At 34.1% G+C, this 17316-nt stretch overlaps 1 protein-coding gene across 11 annotated transcripts in view; it reads right to left on the bottom strand.

Moving 5' to 3' along the window:
• The window catches only part of Fer (FER tyrosine kinase), a 396280-nt gene that overhangs the window by 357091 nt on the left and 21873 nt on the right, over nucleotides 1–17316 (bottom strand). For 10 of the 11 annotated variants that reach the window (XR_013437379.1, XR_005728664.2, XM_040273797.2 and 7 more), the window contains one exon: nucleotides 454–720. Coding sequence is in view for 9 of the 11 variants with exons in the window: in XM_040273797.2 (XP_040129731.1) it covers nucleotides 454–660 (207 nt within the window). In the remaining 2 variants the exon portion in view is untranslated. Of the gene's footprint in view, nucleotides 1–453; nucleotides 721–16809; nucleotides 16888–17316 lie in introns of all 11 variants that reach the window. The other variant, XM_078045431.1, reaches the window with a different exon arrangement.

Below are 17316 nucleotides of genomic sequence, written 5' to 3'. Positions count from 1 at the left end.
TACTGCTATCTATGGAATACTACAACCAACAACACAGAATACATATTCTTAACAAAGGTGCATGAAATATTTACCAGGGCAGGTCATATTCTTGATCAAAGGCAAATATTCACAAATTTAAAAGCATTCAAGCTATTAAAAATAAGCTCTTAAAAAAACAGTGGTACTAAATTCAAAATGAATAACAAAAAGATATCTGGAAAAAACAAATATTTGTAAATTAAATAAAAGACTTTGAAAGAATGTGAGTCAAAAAACATTAAGACATGTTCTGAACAGGAAGGAAAATTCAAATAAGCATGTAAAATTTCCTGGATGCAGCTAAAATAGTACTCAGAGAAAACTTAAAACACTACAGGCAGACTTGGATATGCTTATTCAATAGTGTGATCTATTTTCTTTAAGGAGAACTGTAAGGCTATAAATAACAAGTGATGAAATTATTATTCTTACCTTGGACACATTGCTGACATAATTCATTTGGACAGTACTTTCCTTATCAACTTGATTACAAAGGTTCTGTAAAGAAGATGCATATTCTTTATCACTTTTTATCCTCAGAGCCATAAATTTCTTCACTGTTTCCAGCAATCGTAATTCCCAGTCTTGCAATTTTAACACAGCTTCATGTGAGTTCTTCAGGTCACTCCCAAACCCCATTTTTGTAAGGCACTGCTTATCCTCCACACTGTTCAAGTGAGCCTTCTAATCAGCACATATCTGTGTAAGTAAAAATAAAAAAATAAAAAAATCTTAAATCAAGGGAAACAGTCTTCAAAGCAAAGCTATGGCCCATTCCTCTTAGGGATTAAAAAATAAAAGAAAAATCACAACAACTGAATGCTTTCTCCCAAATGTCAGAAAAAGATGTCCACTCTATTGCTGATATCCATTCAGTATCATACTAGAGACTTTGTACATTACATAAATACAAATTTTAAAATTTGGATTAGAAAGGAAGAAGTAAAACTATTTTATTTGCAGATGGCATCATATTATATACAGAAAACCTTAAGAAATGCAACAAAAAAGTAGTTGAACTAATAAATAAGGGCTGGGGTTGTGGCTCAGTGGTAGGGTGCTTGCCTTCCATGCCTGAGGCACTGGGTTCAATCCTTAGCACTGCATAAAAAAAAAAAATAGATAGATAGATAGACAGATAAAACAAATGTATTGTGTCCACCTACAACTAAACAAAAATAAAAAGAGGGCTGGAGTTGTGGCTGGGCAGCAGAGTGCTTGCTGTGGACACGTGAGGCACTGGGTTTAATCCTCAGAACCACATAAAAATAAATAAACAAAATAAAGGTACTGTGTCCATCTACAACTAAAACAGAAAAGAAAAAAAAGAAAAAAGGAATTAATAAATGAATTTAGTATATGATATAAGATAAATATTCAAAAATCACTTATATTTCTGTATACCAATGACAAGTCAAAAATAAAATTAAAAAAATACTATTTACAACAGCATAACAAAATTTAGAAATTTTTTTTATTTTTAGTTGATGATAGATCTTTACTTATTCATTTTTATGTGGTACTAAGAATCGAACTCAGTGCCTCACACATGCCAGGTAAGTACGCTACTACTGAGCCACAGCCACAGCCCCTAGAAATAAATACTTTTAAATGTAAAACCTATACTCTTTTTAAAAAAATCTTTTAGATATAGGTGGACACGATGTCTTGATTTTACTATATGTGGCACTGAGGATCAAACCCAGTGCCTCACACATGCTAGGTGAGCGCTCTACCTCTGAGCCACAACCCAAGCCCCAAAACTTATACTCTTAAAACTATAAACCAGATAACATTGTTGAGAGAAAATATCAAAGACCTAAATAAACTGACTAATGTTCAAAAACAATTTTTTAAGTTAATATTGTTAAGAAAGCAAGCCTTACTAACTAAAACTACAAACTTAACATAATTTATATTGACATCTCAGCCAGTATTTCTGCAAGATAGACAACACAAAATACATATGATAATAAGGGAAACAGAATAATTACCAAAAAAGTCCCAGAAAAAAGAATAAAGTTGCAAGACTTACTTTTTCTGATTTCAAAACTTTCTAAGAAGCTTTGGTACTCAAGATAATATGATATAAACACATGGCCAGACACAGACATCAATGGAGTAGTGGGCCCTGATAAATCTTCAAACTTAAGGGAAAATGATTTTCTATGAGTCTATTCAATAAGAACAAAAAGTATCCTCAACAGAGGGGTACAGGGACAGCTAGATTTTCACAGGCAAAAAAAAAAAAAAAAAAGAATGATGCATACACAAAAATTAACTCTAAATGAACCACAGATCTAAATTTCAGAGCTAAAAGTATAAAACACTCAAAAGAAAATACAGGTGTAAATTTTTGTAACCTTGGCTTAGGCAATGGTTTCTTAGATACAACAACAAAAGCATAAGCATAGCAAAATATATATACATAAATTAGATTTCATCAAAATTAAAATTTTCTGTGCTTCAAAGCACACCATCAAGAAAGTAAAGAAAATCCAAAGAATGAGCAAAAATATTTGCAAATCATATATTTGATAAGGGGTCTTTATCTAAACTATGTAGAGAATCCTTATAAATTAATAATAAAAAGACAAACCAATTAAAATGAGCAAAATATCTTTCATTTTACCAAAGAAAACATACAATGCCCAAAAAGCACATGAAAAAATATTCCATAATATTATCCATTAAAAATGCAAATCAAAATTTCAATGTGATAGTAATTTGTACCACTTGATACCTATAATAATCAATAAAGACATAAAAATGAGTGTTGGAGAGACTGTTAAGAAATTAGAAGTTAATGCTCTACTAATAAAATGTAAACTGGTACGGCCACTACAATTTGGCAGTGCCTCAAATGATAAAACAGAGTTGCCATATGATCCAGAAATTCTACTTGTTGGTATATACTCAAGTGAAATTAAAACGTGTTTATGGGACCAGGAGATGTAGCTCAGTGTTAAAGCTTACCATATACAAGGCCCCAAGTTCTATGTCCAGTACCACATTTTAAAAGAAACAAAATATCTACATGCACACTTGTACATTAATATATAAAACAACATCATTCTATAGCCACAAAGTGAAAACAACCCAAATACTCCTCATCGATGAGTGGATAATTAAAATATGATCATATTCATATAATGGAATATTATCTGCAAAAGAAAAGGAATGACATATTAGTACAGGCTACAACATGGATGAACCTTGAAAACATTTTGCTAAATGAAGAAAGCCAGACACAAAAAACCACATATTGTATAATTCTTCTACAAGAAATTTCCAAAAAGGTAAATTTCGAGATAGAAAGATTAGTGACTGCCTGAGGTTGTTAAGTTTGGGGGAAATATAGAGTTACAGCTAAGAGGTACTGGACTCCCTTTTGTGATAATGAAAACTGATTAAAATAATGATTGCACAATTCTGCAAATGTACTAAAAACAACTGAACTATAGTTTCAATGGGTGAATTCCTTAGTATGTTAATACTATGATTTGTCTAAGGTAGAACCCAAGACTTCATTTGTTAAAATGTAATCACCTTTGTGAGATGTCACGAAAGTAGAAAATTAATAGACTGTGATGTTTAGATGTTGGAACTTTGAAAGGTAATTAGGATCAATTAAGGTCATTAGGGTGGAGCCCCATGATGGAATCCTGTTGGCTTTATAAGAGAGAAAGAAGCCAGAAAACATGCATACACACACACACACACACACACACACACACACACACACATGCACACACACTATCTCTTGCCATGTGATGCCTTGCACCACAAGAAGGCCATTACCAGATATGGCCTATTGACTTTGAACCTTTAGAACCCTGAATCAAAATTAATCTCTTTATAAATTCTTTATAAATTCACCCATGTTCTAGCATTACAATACTGGCAACAGAAAATGGACTAATACAATGAACTATACTTATAAATTTAAAAACTTATTTTAAAAAACACTTGTTTTAAAAATCACTACAGCATAACTTAATGATCACCTACTGGTCAGTTATTATAAACTTTCCCAAAATATCCTCCTTGTCCACTATAAATTCTGAAAACTATGGTAGTAAGTATTTTGTCCTCCAGTTTCCTAGAATTTCAGTCATTGAATCTATCAGAGACAGAAGAAATGCAAAAACACACCTTATATGTCTAATTCTAAGTCATCCATACCAAAAGTCAATTTTCTCTTAATTCAGCTGATATTCTCTAAGCTACACAGAAAAACTAGGAGGGGTTTCTCTCCCTTACCTCAGTGATTTCATCTAAAGACATGGTAAAAAATGAGGATTTCCTAACTAGAGAATAATTCACAATTTTTTCCCAATTAAAAGCTGTCCAGTTTTATGAAATATCAGCTAAGTAGAAAAAAATTAAAGTTGTGAAAAATTCCATTTCATTAGTGTTTACAAAGTAGCAACCAAGACACTAACTGAAACTTAAATCATTAGAAATCAATTGACTTGATTCACTTTAATATCAAATAGGATGATTCCCTTTTTATTTTGTTTTGTTTTGTTTTGTTTTTGTGGTGCTGATGATTGAACTCTACCACTGAGCTACATCCTCAGCCCCCAGTTTTTGAATTCTGTTTGCAATGGCTTTTTAAAAAATTCTTGGGGGCTGGGGGCATAACACTGAGGTAGAGTGCTTGCCTACTTATCATATGTGAAGCACTGGATTCCAGAGGAAGGAAGGAAGGATGGAAAGAAGGAAGGATGGAAGGAAAGGAGGGAGGGAGGAGCTGGGGGAGGAAGGGAGATGGATTGATTTTTGACATATTGTATCTTTTATGGGTCACAAAAATTTACAATGAACATTTTTCTGTTATTTTACCTGCCGCTAACTCAACAAAGTCTGAGTGGAGATATTCGATATCATTCCATGTTTTCAACAGAATAGGATCATATTTTGAAGGCAAAGAAAGGTAAACTTTTTCATTTTTTAAAAAAACAGTTAAAGCTGAGATTACAATTCATTTTATTCTGTAACTCAGCATAAATATCATCTCTGCTTCTAAATGCATCTGGATAACAATTACTTTCTTTCATTATCAAGAACTTCAGAAGGATTGTGAAAGCACTGAAGGAAAAAAAAGGAAAACAGAATCTGGCACAATCTGGGAAACACTCCAGCCCATCTTAAGGTCAGAGTGTGGATAAGATAACTTAGTATATGGTACCTCTCTTTCTTTAAGTAATAAAAAAAAAATACAAATTTTTTTTAAATTCTGTAATAAATTAAGAATATATATAATTGTTAGACTGATAGTTATTACAAATACTTAAGAACTTAATAGAAGTATATGCTCCAAATAATTATCCCATAGAAGTCAAATAACTAATCATTGTAACAGTGTTTGCAATTTAAAAAAAAAAAAACTAGAAGTATTAAATATCCACCATTAAGCAGGATGCATTTGATTATAGTTGAATAATTCCAGGGGTGCAATTCAATCATAGACTGTGAATGTGTTCAGTGCCCAATGTTCACAATCATATGTGTTTCTAATATCATTCAGTCCTAATAAAAATTAAGGAAATATTGGTAAATTGATATGGAACTATCTTGAAGAATTACTAGACAGAAAAGAAAGATACAAACTTAGTATGCTAACTTTGTATAAAAGAGAAAAAAAGTAACATTCATTTTGCTTGAAGTATATAAAATATTTCTACAAGAACAAATAGTAGGCTGGGGACAAGAGTGGGAAGGAAATTTGTCATTGTATATTCCTTTGAACATCTGAATTTTGTTCTAAGTAAATGCATTGATATTACCTATTCAAAAAATAAAGGATTTTTGAAGACAAAAAGTTGAAAATAATGCAAGCTGAAATTGTCCAGAAAATTGACTAGAAATGGCAAGATTTGAGCTAAACTAATACTGTGAGTTAGAATGTAAAAAGTCATAAGGAAAATATATATCAGGAGTAGAATCAGTAAGGGGCAACAAAAGTGAATTCGAGGTCAAGTAAAAAAGAAATGTCTCCAAAATCAAATTGTATATGGCAAGCAGTGGGAGACAGTGTGCCAATCTGTCTCCTGCCATTCCTCTGCTCAGGAGACTCACAAAGCTCAAACTCCTGGAATTAAGTCATAAACAAGATATTTTAAAAAGATTAATTTGCCAGTGTTAGTTATACAAGTATGTGCAGTGTGTAAAAATCCATTAAGCTAAGCATGTGTGATTTGTACCTTTTCTGTGGGTGTGCTATAGTTCAAGAAAGGGAGAGAGAAATATGGATTTTGATCTGGCAGCCAGGTATAACACTGCTTGAAGAGAAAAAAGAAAGAAAGAAAATGAGACATAAGAAGGCAAGTTAAGAAGCTGTTATTGCAATACAGCTTGAGAAATGAGGATCCAGAATTGACAATGTCGGTGTGAATTAAGATGAAAGAGCCTTTATCTGGTAAAAGAATTAAGGAACAAAAGAGATGATCCAAGGAAAACTTTCAGATATTAATACTAAAGAATGGTGAAAATATTAATAGGAATAAAAATATAGAGCTACTGTAAGGAAAATATATTCATTTCAACTAGAAATAAACCAATCTGTAAAGCATTAAGGCTAAAAACCTATATTGGAGAGTCAATTGCTTAAAGGTGAGAGATGAAAAGTCTTTATTGGAACTGTGGGTAAAATCAGTTTCATGAAACAGTCCCTCAGAATTTATCATCAATAACTGGTATAAATAATAATAATTATGTTTAAGAAAAACCAACAATTTAAATATCTCATTGGCAAATAAAGGAGTCCAAATATGATGACCTAAATTTCACAGCATGGTTTCAAAGCAAAGAAATAGAAGATTCTGGGGCTCGAGGCAGCATGACAACATGCCCATGACTATTCCACCTAGTCTAGAAGACATTCTGAGGAAGAATGGTTAACAAAATCCTGAGAATTCACACCAGATATCCCAATCTGAAGAGAAACCCAACAAAAATGAAGAGGTCAAACTGGGAAAGTTAAAAAATATACATATGTAAGAGAGAATGCCCTCTATACCAGAATAGTACTTTATAGAGTGCATGGAGGATAGCCTTGGCTTACCAGTTTCCAGTGCTCTAGGAGGACTGGCACCTGACATTTAAGTCTAGAACTAAAAGATGTTTAATGGAATCTTAGAAGAGTATAAATCTTAAGAGACTTCAGCTAAGCCAAACTCCATTCCAGTCAATGTCTCCCTACCTTTTTACCTTTGTGCTTATGTGCCATGGAACCAAAAAGGAAATCAGCTACTATTCCAGAAAGATGGCACAAACCATTTAGCCCAGCTCTTCCCCAATAAGCACAAGTATGAACATTAGAAACAGCAAAAGAAATAACCAAAGAAGAGCTATGAAATGTGGAAATAAGGCAAACTTCTTTGGAACCTTATAAGTAGAATAACACAGAGGCAAGGTGTCTTGGGTCCCCCTCATGTGAGAGGAAGATCACCCAAACTCAGTTCTTCCCAACCACCAGTGTGGTAATAGAAGACAACCTGCTATGGCATGGATATGAGGTGTCTCCCAAAAGATCCTATGTTAACACAGGAATAATAAAAAATGCAATGATTAAATTATGAGAGACATAAGCTAATCAGTCCATCTTAGTTTAAAAGGGCTAACTAGATGGTAACTGTAGGCAGGTGAGGCATGGCTGGACAAGGTGGGTCACTGGGGGTATTCCCTGGAAGAGTGCAGCTTCCTTGTGGCCCCTTCCCCTCTCTTTCTCTGCTTCCCTGGCCACCATGAGTTGAGCAGTCTTCATCCATCCCTGCCCTTCAGACATTATACTCTACCTTACCTTAGGCTCAAAGTAATGCAACCAGCCGACCATGGGCTAAACTTCTGAGCTCAAAATAAAATTTTCCTTCTGTAAGTTGTTCTTGTCAGGTATTTTAGTTATCACAACAAAAAGCTGACTAACACATACCCCATGTAGGCTACTCCTTCTCAGAGTAGAATAGGAGTTCCTCTAACAACACCAGGTGAGTCCACCAGCAGCAAGGGAGTTTGACTGGGAATCTCACTAAAAGCAAAAGCCAGAGGAAATCCCTCTGCCTTCCCACAAGACCTAAGATTCCCCTTTTCAATCTGGAGAGACCAAGCAGGACGGATCAGCAAGCAATTATAGCAAGCAACTTGATCACCTTTTCTACCCAGAGTCACCAGAGCAGGCAAGAGAACTGGCAAGAAGTATCCAACTTTTGCAAGAGGTCCAATCCAGGAAGCCATAGGCCCAAGACTCTTCTCCCTATCCCAGAAACATGAGGGGCACAGAGCACAGTAAGGAAATCTCAGCACACATTTTCTCCACCAGTAGACTTTAAAATTAAAATGTCTTTGGACTTGTAGCCCACAAAAAAACAGACTAAGACCTGAATGCTAAAACTAAACAAGGTGACTAGTTATGAAAATAAAAGATTGAAATAGACCCTAAGTCTCCTAACAAAATAAATTATCCCATTCAGTCAGAAATCACCTATTACTCCAAGAACAAGAAAAATTATAATTTGAATGAGAAATGATAATCAACTAATGCCAACACCAAGATGAATTAAATGTCAGAATTATCTGACAAAAATTTTAAAACAACCATCAATAGAGAAATGCTTTAAAAATCAATTACAAATTCTATTAAAATGAATAATTACAAATAATTACAAATTCTATTAAAATGAACAAAAGTTGCAAAAATAACCAGATGGAAATTATAGAACTAAGCTATGCAACAACAGAAATGTAAAAGCTTGCTAGATGGCCAGGCATGGTGGCACATGCCTGTAATACCCAGAAACAGTATTATAGTATTAAAAATGGAGAGGCTGAAGCAGGAGGATCTCAAGTTCAAAACTAGCTTCTGCAACCTACTGAAGCTCTACACAACTTAGTGAGACCTATCACAAAGTAAAAAGAGCTGAGGACATAGCTCAGTGGTAAAGAGCCCATGGTTTTGATCCCTAGTAATGAAAAACAAAAACAAAAAAACAACTCATTAGACAGACTCCATAGTAAAGTAAATATGACACAACCAATGAATTTAAGGACAGTACAATAGAATTCAATCAATCCAGACAGATGCAGTGGCACACACCTGTAATCCTTGAAACTCAGGGGGGTGAGGCAGGAGGATTGCAAAATCAAGGGCACCCTCAGCAGCTTAGTGAGACCCTCAGCAATTTAGCAAGATATTGTCTCAAAAGAAAAAATAACAAGGATTAATGATATAGCCTAGTGGTAAAGCACCTCTGGTTTCAATAACCAGTACCAAAAAAAACAAACAAACAAACAAAAAAAAAAAAACATCCAAACATAGAGAAAATAGAAAAGAAGCAAAATAACAACACTACTTTAGGGATATACGGGACAATAACAAAAGATCCAACTTTTCTTACATTAGAGTCCAAAAAAGGAGAAAGAAAAGGCATGAAATAGTATTCAAGAAAATATCGTCTACCCTGCTGAATAAGATTCTATACAGCTACAGAAATCAAGACAGTGTGATATTGGTAAAGGACAGATAATAAAAAAGCAATGTTAACAGAACAGAGAATACAGAAATAGACCGACACAAATATGTTCAACAGATCTTTGACAAAGGCCTAAAACCAATTCAAAGGAGGAAGAATTAGCCTTAGCCTATTCAAAAAATAGTACTAGAGCCATTGGACATCTACTGGTGAGAGAGAGAGAGAGAGAGAGAGAGAGAGAGAGAGAGAGAGACAGACAGACAGACAGACAGACATAGACACACACAGAACTTTGACCTAACACCTTGTAAAAAATAAACTCAAAAGAACCATGGACCTGCTGGGCATGTCCATTTCCCAAATTTCAGCTATTTGGGAAGTTGAGAAAGGAGATTCACAAGTTTTCAAACCAGCCTGGACAACTTCATGAGAACCTGTCACAAAATTAAAAAATAATATAAAAAAAAATAAAGAACTGGGGAGAAGCTCAGTGGTACATTGCTTGTCTAGTAATGTACGAGGACCTGCACTCAACCCCCAAAACCACCAAAACTTAAAAAAAAAAAAAATATTGTAGATTTAATGTAAACATAAAACTACTAAATTTTAGATTTTAAAAAAAATAGGAGGAAATCTTCAGGATCTAAGCTAAGCAGTGTTTTTAGCTATAATACCAAAACTACAATCCCAAAAGAAGAAAAATGGACATCAAAAGTAAAAATTTTACCCTATGAAAGTCCATAAAAGCACAATTTAAATATAAACTGCAGTTTACAGTTTCTAGCAGGCATGTGAGAAGCTTGGAGCTCACCAGCCCATCCAAATAAGTAAAGAGCTACACTAATTGAAAAATCAGTAACTCTTCTTAGATCAGTAAAAGCATTGAGGTCACTACTTTTCCCAAACTAGGGAGAGAGAGGTGAATATATAGAGTCACATCATATCAGAGCAGAAACTTCCTTAAGAACTAGTGCTGGAGGAAGAAAACCTGACCTGTAAGTGACAAACTGCTGAAGGTCAGCGTGGACAAGAGGGGAGTTAAACACTCATCAAAGTACACAGGGATCTCTCTGCTCTTCCTCACAACTGCAAGAAGATCCACAATTACCTCAATAAAAATTTCAACTTCAAATAAAAATACCTAGACTCAAAAATAGGTCAGAGAAAAACAATAATATGGAGAGTTTTTCACAAATTTAGCCATATTGTTGCAGAAGTAGTACAAGGAATGGATAAAGCTGCCTTTTTTAACCCCAAGAAAATGAACAGAACTTATACAATTGTGCTGTAGCAAAAAATTACACAGGTGGTAGGGATTATATTATATGCTGACCTGTAATGAAAATTCCAGTCAGGCAGAGAATTACTCTGTTCTGTTCCCCACAATATCACCATGCTTAGAACACTGTCTTGCATACAGTATATAATAAAAATCTGTGAAATAAATTAACCAGTTGAGGCTATACAGCATTGCAAGTGCATCTCTAGTGCCCTGCAATCTTACTTTTCTCCCTTCATTCCCTAGGATTCTGGGTAATACTGGCATTAATTCTAACATTAATATTAATTAATTTTTTATAACTGATTAAAGACTTCAAAGTCCTTTGCCTGGTAATCGCAGCTGGCTCAAGACAATTTCCTGCCCTTTGTAGTAGCCACACAACTTACTATTTATGGTTCCTTCACACCCCTGTGCCTTTGAAGACAGTTTCCTCAGTCTCAATGTTTCTCCACTCATATTGGCCTAGAGAATCATCAACAACCAAACTCAAAGTTGTGTTCTCCGTGAAGCTTCCCTACATCCATCACCATCACCCAAACTGATTTAAGTACTTCGTTTTCTCATATCCCAAAACTACACCTGTATCTGTGCTTCACATGATACATCTCTTATTTCAATGATTTGCTCAGGTGTATTTCTCCCTTTAAACTATGAGCTAACCAGAAACAAATATATCATAGATTTTTTTTTTTTTTTTTAGTCTTTATATCATTGGAGTATCTGTTTTAACATGCCTCCTGCTTTTCAACTTTTGGCTCCATGACTAACAACTTCTCCAAGTACAGACATGGACATATTGTTCTTTTGTAGCAAAAAGAAAGTTTACTCTGTGTTGAATATTTGTCTTTCATAGTATGGTAATGAAACATAGATGCTTTATGTTTACAAATTTTTCCTTTATTTTAACATTGATAAAGAAATTCAAGTACATCACTGAAGATCTGCTAATTTAGAAAAATCAGCAAAATAGCAAACAAAAACCCTGTAATAAAAATAGGAAATCCTTCATTCTTCCCCTAACAAGTATTCTCATGAAATGGAAGGAAATTCAATAATACTTGAATTTATAATCCTTGACTAATAAAACCTATCAAAATCAGTTAATGGTTCAAGTTACAAAAATATGTTTGTATAGTTACATTACAAGAATAGTTTGTATAGACTACAAAATCATTAAGCAGTTAAATACAAACAAATTATCTGAAGGTATTTCTTACCTTTTACATGCTTCAATACTGACAGAGTCAGAAACAGAGTGACTAGCTGAACAAAATATTAAGATGCCAGCAGCAAGACACGAAAAAAGTCACTAAAACCACAAAGCAAGAAAGTCCCAAACACAGTTACAAACCAAAAAACTGACTTCACATGAATACAAAGTGAGTTCTTTTTTCAGAAGTACTTAAATAGACTGAAATGAATAGTCACCAAAATTTAACTATGAAGACCGCATCATTCATTACCAATTAATAAATGCTGACCTTGGCCACCTTATGAACGTGGTATTATGTTTAAAATTCCTCAAATGCTTTCCATTTTGCTCCTAGTTCAATTTTAAATGAAAGTTAAGCAGGTGAAATACCCCTGGACTGGACAGCCTATTGGAACATCATTAATGAATGACAATCTTCTATACTCAGAACAACTCTGAGTCTATGATCAAGTGAACAACACATTAGCTTTTAACTCTATTTTTATCTTAAAACTATATATGAAGTACTAACATTTTTAAATTATTTAAGGAGAGCAGAATTAACAAAAATTTTTAAAGGAATGGCTATAATCACCAGGTATTTTTATTGGATTATCAAGAGATAAAATAGTGAGGACATAAAATACAATCTGAATTATAACATTCAAGCAATTTACAGTATAGTAAGACAAGTACATAAGCAATGATAATCTGATTAATTCATTCAAAATTCACTCAGTAAGCTGGGTGCAGTAGTGAATGACTGTAATTACAGTAGCTCCTGAGGCTGAGGCAGGAAGATTGAAAATTCAAAGCCAGCCTTAGCAACTTAGCAAAACCCTTTCTCAAAATAAAAAATAAAAAAGGGCTGGGGATGTGGCTCAGTGGTTAAGTGCCTCTGAGTTCAATCTATAGTAGGAAAAAAAAATCACTCAACATACAAACATACATATTTGTCTTTCAGTGCCAGTAAACAGGAACATAAATGAATAAGATAAAAGTCCCTAGTCTCAAGAAGCTCAAAACCTACTGTAAATAACCAACATGAAAACAAATTAAATAAAACGTAATTCAACAGGTACACAAAACAGACCGGGTAAAATTCAGCAGGGATATTGACGACGGATACACAAAGAAAGACAAATGAACATGAAGATCCAAGGTGAAAAGTGCTACAAAGAGATGGTGGGGGGGGAGGGGGGGCTGGGGATGTGGCTCAAGCGGTAGCGCGCTCGCCTGGCATGCGTGCCACCCGGGTTTGATCCTCAGCACCACATACCAACAAAGATGTTGTGTCCGCCGAGAACTAAAAAATAAATATTAAAAATTCTCTCTCTCCTCTCTCACTCTCTCTCTAAAAAACTACGCTTAAAAAAAAAAAAAAGAGAGATGGCCAGCGGGCGGGCGGGCGAGCGGGCGGGCGGGGGGGGGGGGGGGGGGGGGGGGGAGGGGTGCAAAAAGACTTATTAAGAAAAGGAAATCTCTTATAAACCTTGAGAGATATTTATAGGAGAAATATACAAATGTATATCTGTTTATCTTCAAAGATATATAAAGGAAGTAGCTTTGTAAAGGCTGTCTTGGGTTCAAATCCTAATGCTGCCTTTTGTCAGCAGTGTTAACTGAATTTAAACTACCTCCCTAAAAGCTGAGTTTTCTTGTCTTAATATAAGGATAAAAATAGCTGTTTTGCAGGGTTATTATGAAGTTCAAGTAAATTTAAGAAATGTGCCTGGTATTGGAAGTACTTTTTAAAAAGCAGTCATTACTGATAAAGCATAAGACAGCTCAAAGAAAGAAGATGGATGAGAAAGTGGTGGAGAAGAGTTATTTTCTAAGTAGAAAGTTTTAACTGGAGCTGAGGTACAGAAGTAGGAAAACAGGGGAAATAGTGTAAAAACATTGCTAATTTAAGGGAAAACAATAGTAGAAGAAATTTATAAGAGTAGTATGACCATAATGCATAGAACCTTGTCTATTCCTAAATTTTAAAAATATATCTAGACGCCTTTTAATATTTTACCCTTCCTGCATGATTAATTATTTTTTTTAAAAAATCAGTTCAGTTTTCAAATTAAGGCCAAAATTTTTCTTTTAAAGAGAATAACAATGTGGGGAAATGTCAAAATAATTTCAAAATCCCTTTAAATAACACTCACTAAAGGTATACACTAACAGAGCAGTAACCAAAAGGGTTTCATCAGTTATAAGTTAAATGAACTAAGCAGCAACCAGTCTCTAACCTGCAGTATGACAGCCCCTCAGGGAGCCCAGACCAGACAAGCCACTATTTAGAACATGAAGGAAATAAGTTCCATTCTTGGCTTTTTTAGATAATTCAGTGTTTTCCCAAAAAGAAAGGCCTATTCCCTGCCCCCACCCTATCCTTTCCCTTTAGTTATGACCTTACAACTCTATTTTATTCCCAGATTGTTCTACATATGTACTGATTCCTCTAGATTCCATTCAGTTTATAAACAAACTTCCCTAAATCTCTACCTTCCAACTCCCATCAAATTTGAAACCCCACAATAGCACCATGTTTTGAGGTAAAAGCCATACCTTTCTTACATTTCAACACTCTTATTCATGACACTAGGTTAAGCAGAATGTGGGCAACAATTCCAGTTTCTCAGATTTCCAAATCACAGTTCCTCCAGTCTTATGCAAAGATTCCTCCTCCTTTAAAATTTATACCATTTGGCTTTATTAATTCCCACCTGACCTTCCTGTTATTTGTTCCCAAATCTGCATCTCAACATTCTACATGCCCCAAAATGATATTGTCCAAGCCAATTCTTATCCTCATCGATGGAAATATTAGCCTTGATAGCCTTTCTCCTCTTCTTCAAAGACCTTCAATTCAACTCTACTTCAAGTGTTATTGTCCATAGTCTAAATCCAAAGTGTTTGCTTTAGCAAAGTAAATTTTAATATTCTAGTTTTAGGCTTCTATTTCTCTGAGCCCTTACCTTCTATCTACTCTTTTACTTCAAAGAGATCTCCAGCCATCCACTAATCAAAGTATTTTCTGAAAATTTATCAACTTGACTCTTCTTTTCTAGGTGAGCTTGCCACTTACCATACAGAACTGGGATAATTTTAAGATTGAAGTGGGATGCTATTCTTTATTATACTAGGGTAAGAAGTATAACTCTGAACCACTCAAAGCAAACTGGAGCACAGAATCCCCTCTATACCTTTCCATATGCATATTAAATTACTGACTGTTTTACTATTGGTCTTATAACAACCTCCAATTTTGATTCAATTCTTTTTCATTTCCCTTGTTTTTATTGTTGTTATTGTTTTGTTGTTTCTTTTTTAAACCCTGGCTAATTTTTACTAGTGTTATAAGACTAGGTCACTTCATCCAGGAAACCTCTTCTGTGTGATTGCTCTTTATTATCACAGAGCTTAGTAATTCGGGTATCTTTGAAGGATAACATGCTTTTATTTTATTTGTTTATTTTTTTTAATGCAGTGCTAAGGATGAAACCCAGTGCCTCACACATGCGAAGCAAGCGCTTCTCCACTGAGTTACAGCCCCAGCCCAAGAGTATTTTATTCATGTTTGCAACTTCACATGTCTCAAACAATATCAGTCATATAAGTGTACACCATAGGGGTACTCAATACATCTTATAGTTTTCCTCCAACTCTTTCTTATGCAATTATTCTAAAATTTCAAATGAAAAAAATGCCTTTATAATTCAATAAAGATTAAATGAGACAAAAAGAGGAGCTTGTAAATTAAAAGATAGCAGTAATATTAATAAAAACTAGCATGTATTTTCCTCAGCCTAAGCTTTTAAAATTTAATCTTCCCATACATTCAATTATTCTTGCTTTTTTTCCTCCTATTATTCTGAGTGATTCTGCCCTCTTATGTTATATTTCTAACAAAGTTACAGCAAACAAATTTTAGAGGTACATGAAGCATAAATAGAAATCAAATGAAAAATAGGAAAAGCAAATTGCAGAACATGTATATCAAATAATTACATTTAAAAATTATACACACATAAACATTTGTTTTCAGTATATTTTAAAAATCTAAACTGATACACATCAACTAAATATTTGCTACCTTTGGAGAGTGAGACTTGGGAACAGTTTGAATAATGTCATTTTGCTTTATGTATCTTAGTTTCTGTTTTTATAATAACCATCCATTTGCTTTTTAAGATTAGAAATATATACAGGGACTGGGAATAGAGCATGTATTTAGCATGTGAGAGGTCCAGGGTTCAATCAATTCCCAGCACTCACCAAAAAAACAAAAACAAAACAAAACAAAACAAAAAAACCTAACAACTTTTTTTTTTTTTTTTTTTAAAGACTGAGGATTAGAAAGGTAAAAAATCTGAGCAGGCAGTATTGCCTAGTGGTAGAATGCTTGCCTACCATGCATGAAGTTCTGGGCTAGACTCCAGCACCATACACACATACACACACACACACACACAAAGGAAGAAGGTAAAAATCAAGTTTTACAGATGTATGTAAGAAAATATAAGGATGCTGTAAATGGATAATTATGAATGCAATGCATTCCACTATTGTCATGTATGTAAGAAATAAATGAAAAAAAAATAAAAAAATAAAATAAAATATAAGGAAAGACTAAAGGATGAGAAATGTACTTAAAATTAACCATGAGAGTGGCTGGGATTGTGGCTCAGCAGTAGAGCGCTCGCCTAGTACAGGCGGGACCTGGGTTCGATCTTCAGCACCACATAATAAAGGCATTGTGTTGTATCCATCTACACCGAAAAAAATTAATATTTAAAACAAATTAACCGGGGCTTGGGATGTGGCTCAAGTGGTAGTGTGCTCACCTGGCATGCGTGAGGCACTGGGTTCGATCCTCAGCACCACGTAAAAATAAAATGAAGATATTGTGTTCACCTAAAAAACTAAAAAATAAACATTTAAAAAAAATAAAACAAATTAACCATGAGAAAGTCATGGCTCTAACCAATATTGCTCTAGCTACTAATAATGTAGATTATACAGACAGAGCAACCAAAAAAAACTTCAGTAAAACATATATACCACTCATATTGATTGTAAATCAGTGAGCATACACAAAAAGCTTAATGTGAAATATTCTAAAGGAAAATAAACATTTAAATATATTGTTTTCCTTTATACTGCTTTGATTTGGTCATGGGTGAATTGTTTAAAAAAAAAAAAGGCCTAATGTTAAATACCAGGATATGATAGAAAAATTTCCCTACAGATTATATAGGCAGTCACAATAAGAAAAGCAACTCCAACAATCTGCATTAACATAACTTACATTCTATGAAAGAAAGTATTTAAAATATTTGACTATGGAAATA

The sequence above is a fragment of the Ictidomys tridecemlineatus genome, chromosome 1 (genome assembly GCF_052094955.1).
Source record: "Ictidomys tridecemlineatus isolate mIctTri1 chromosome 1, mIctTri1.hap1, whole genome shotgun sequence".
Taxonomy (NCBI): Eukaryota; Metazoa; Chordata; class Mammalia; order Rodentia; family Sciuridae; genus Ictidomys; species Ictidomys tridecemlineatus.
This window is presented reverse-complemented; position numbering and strand designations above follow the sequence as displayed.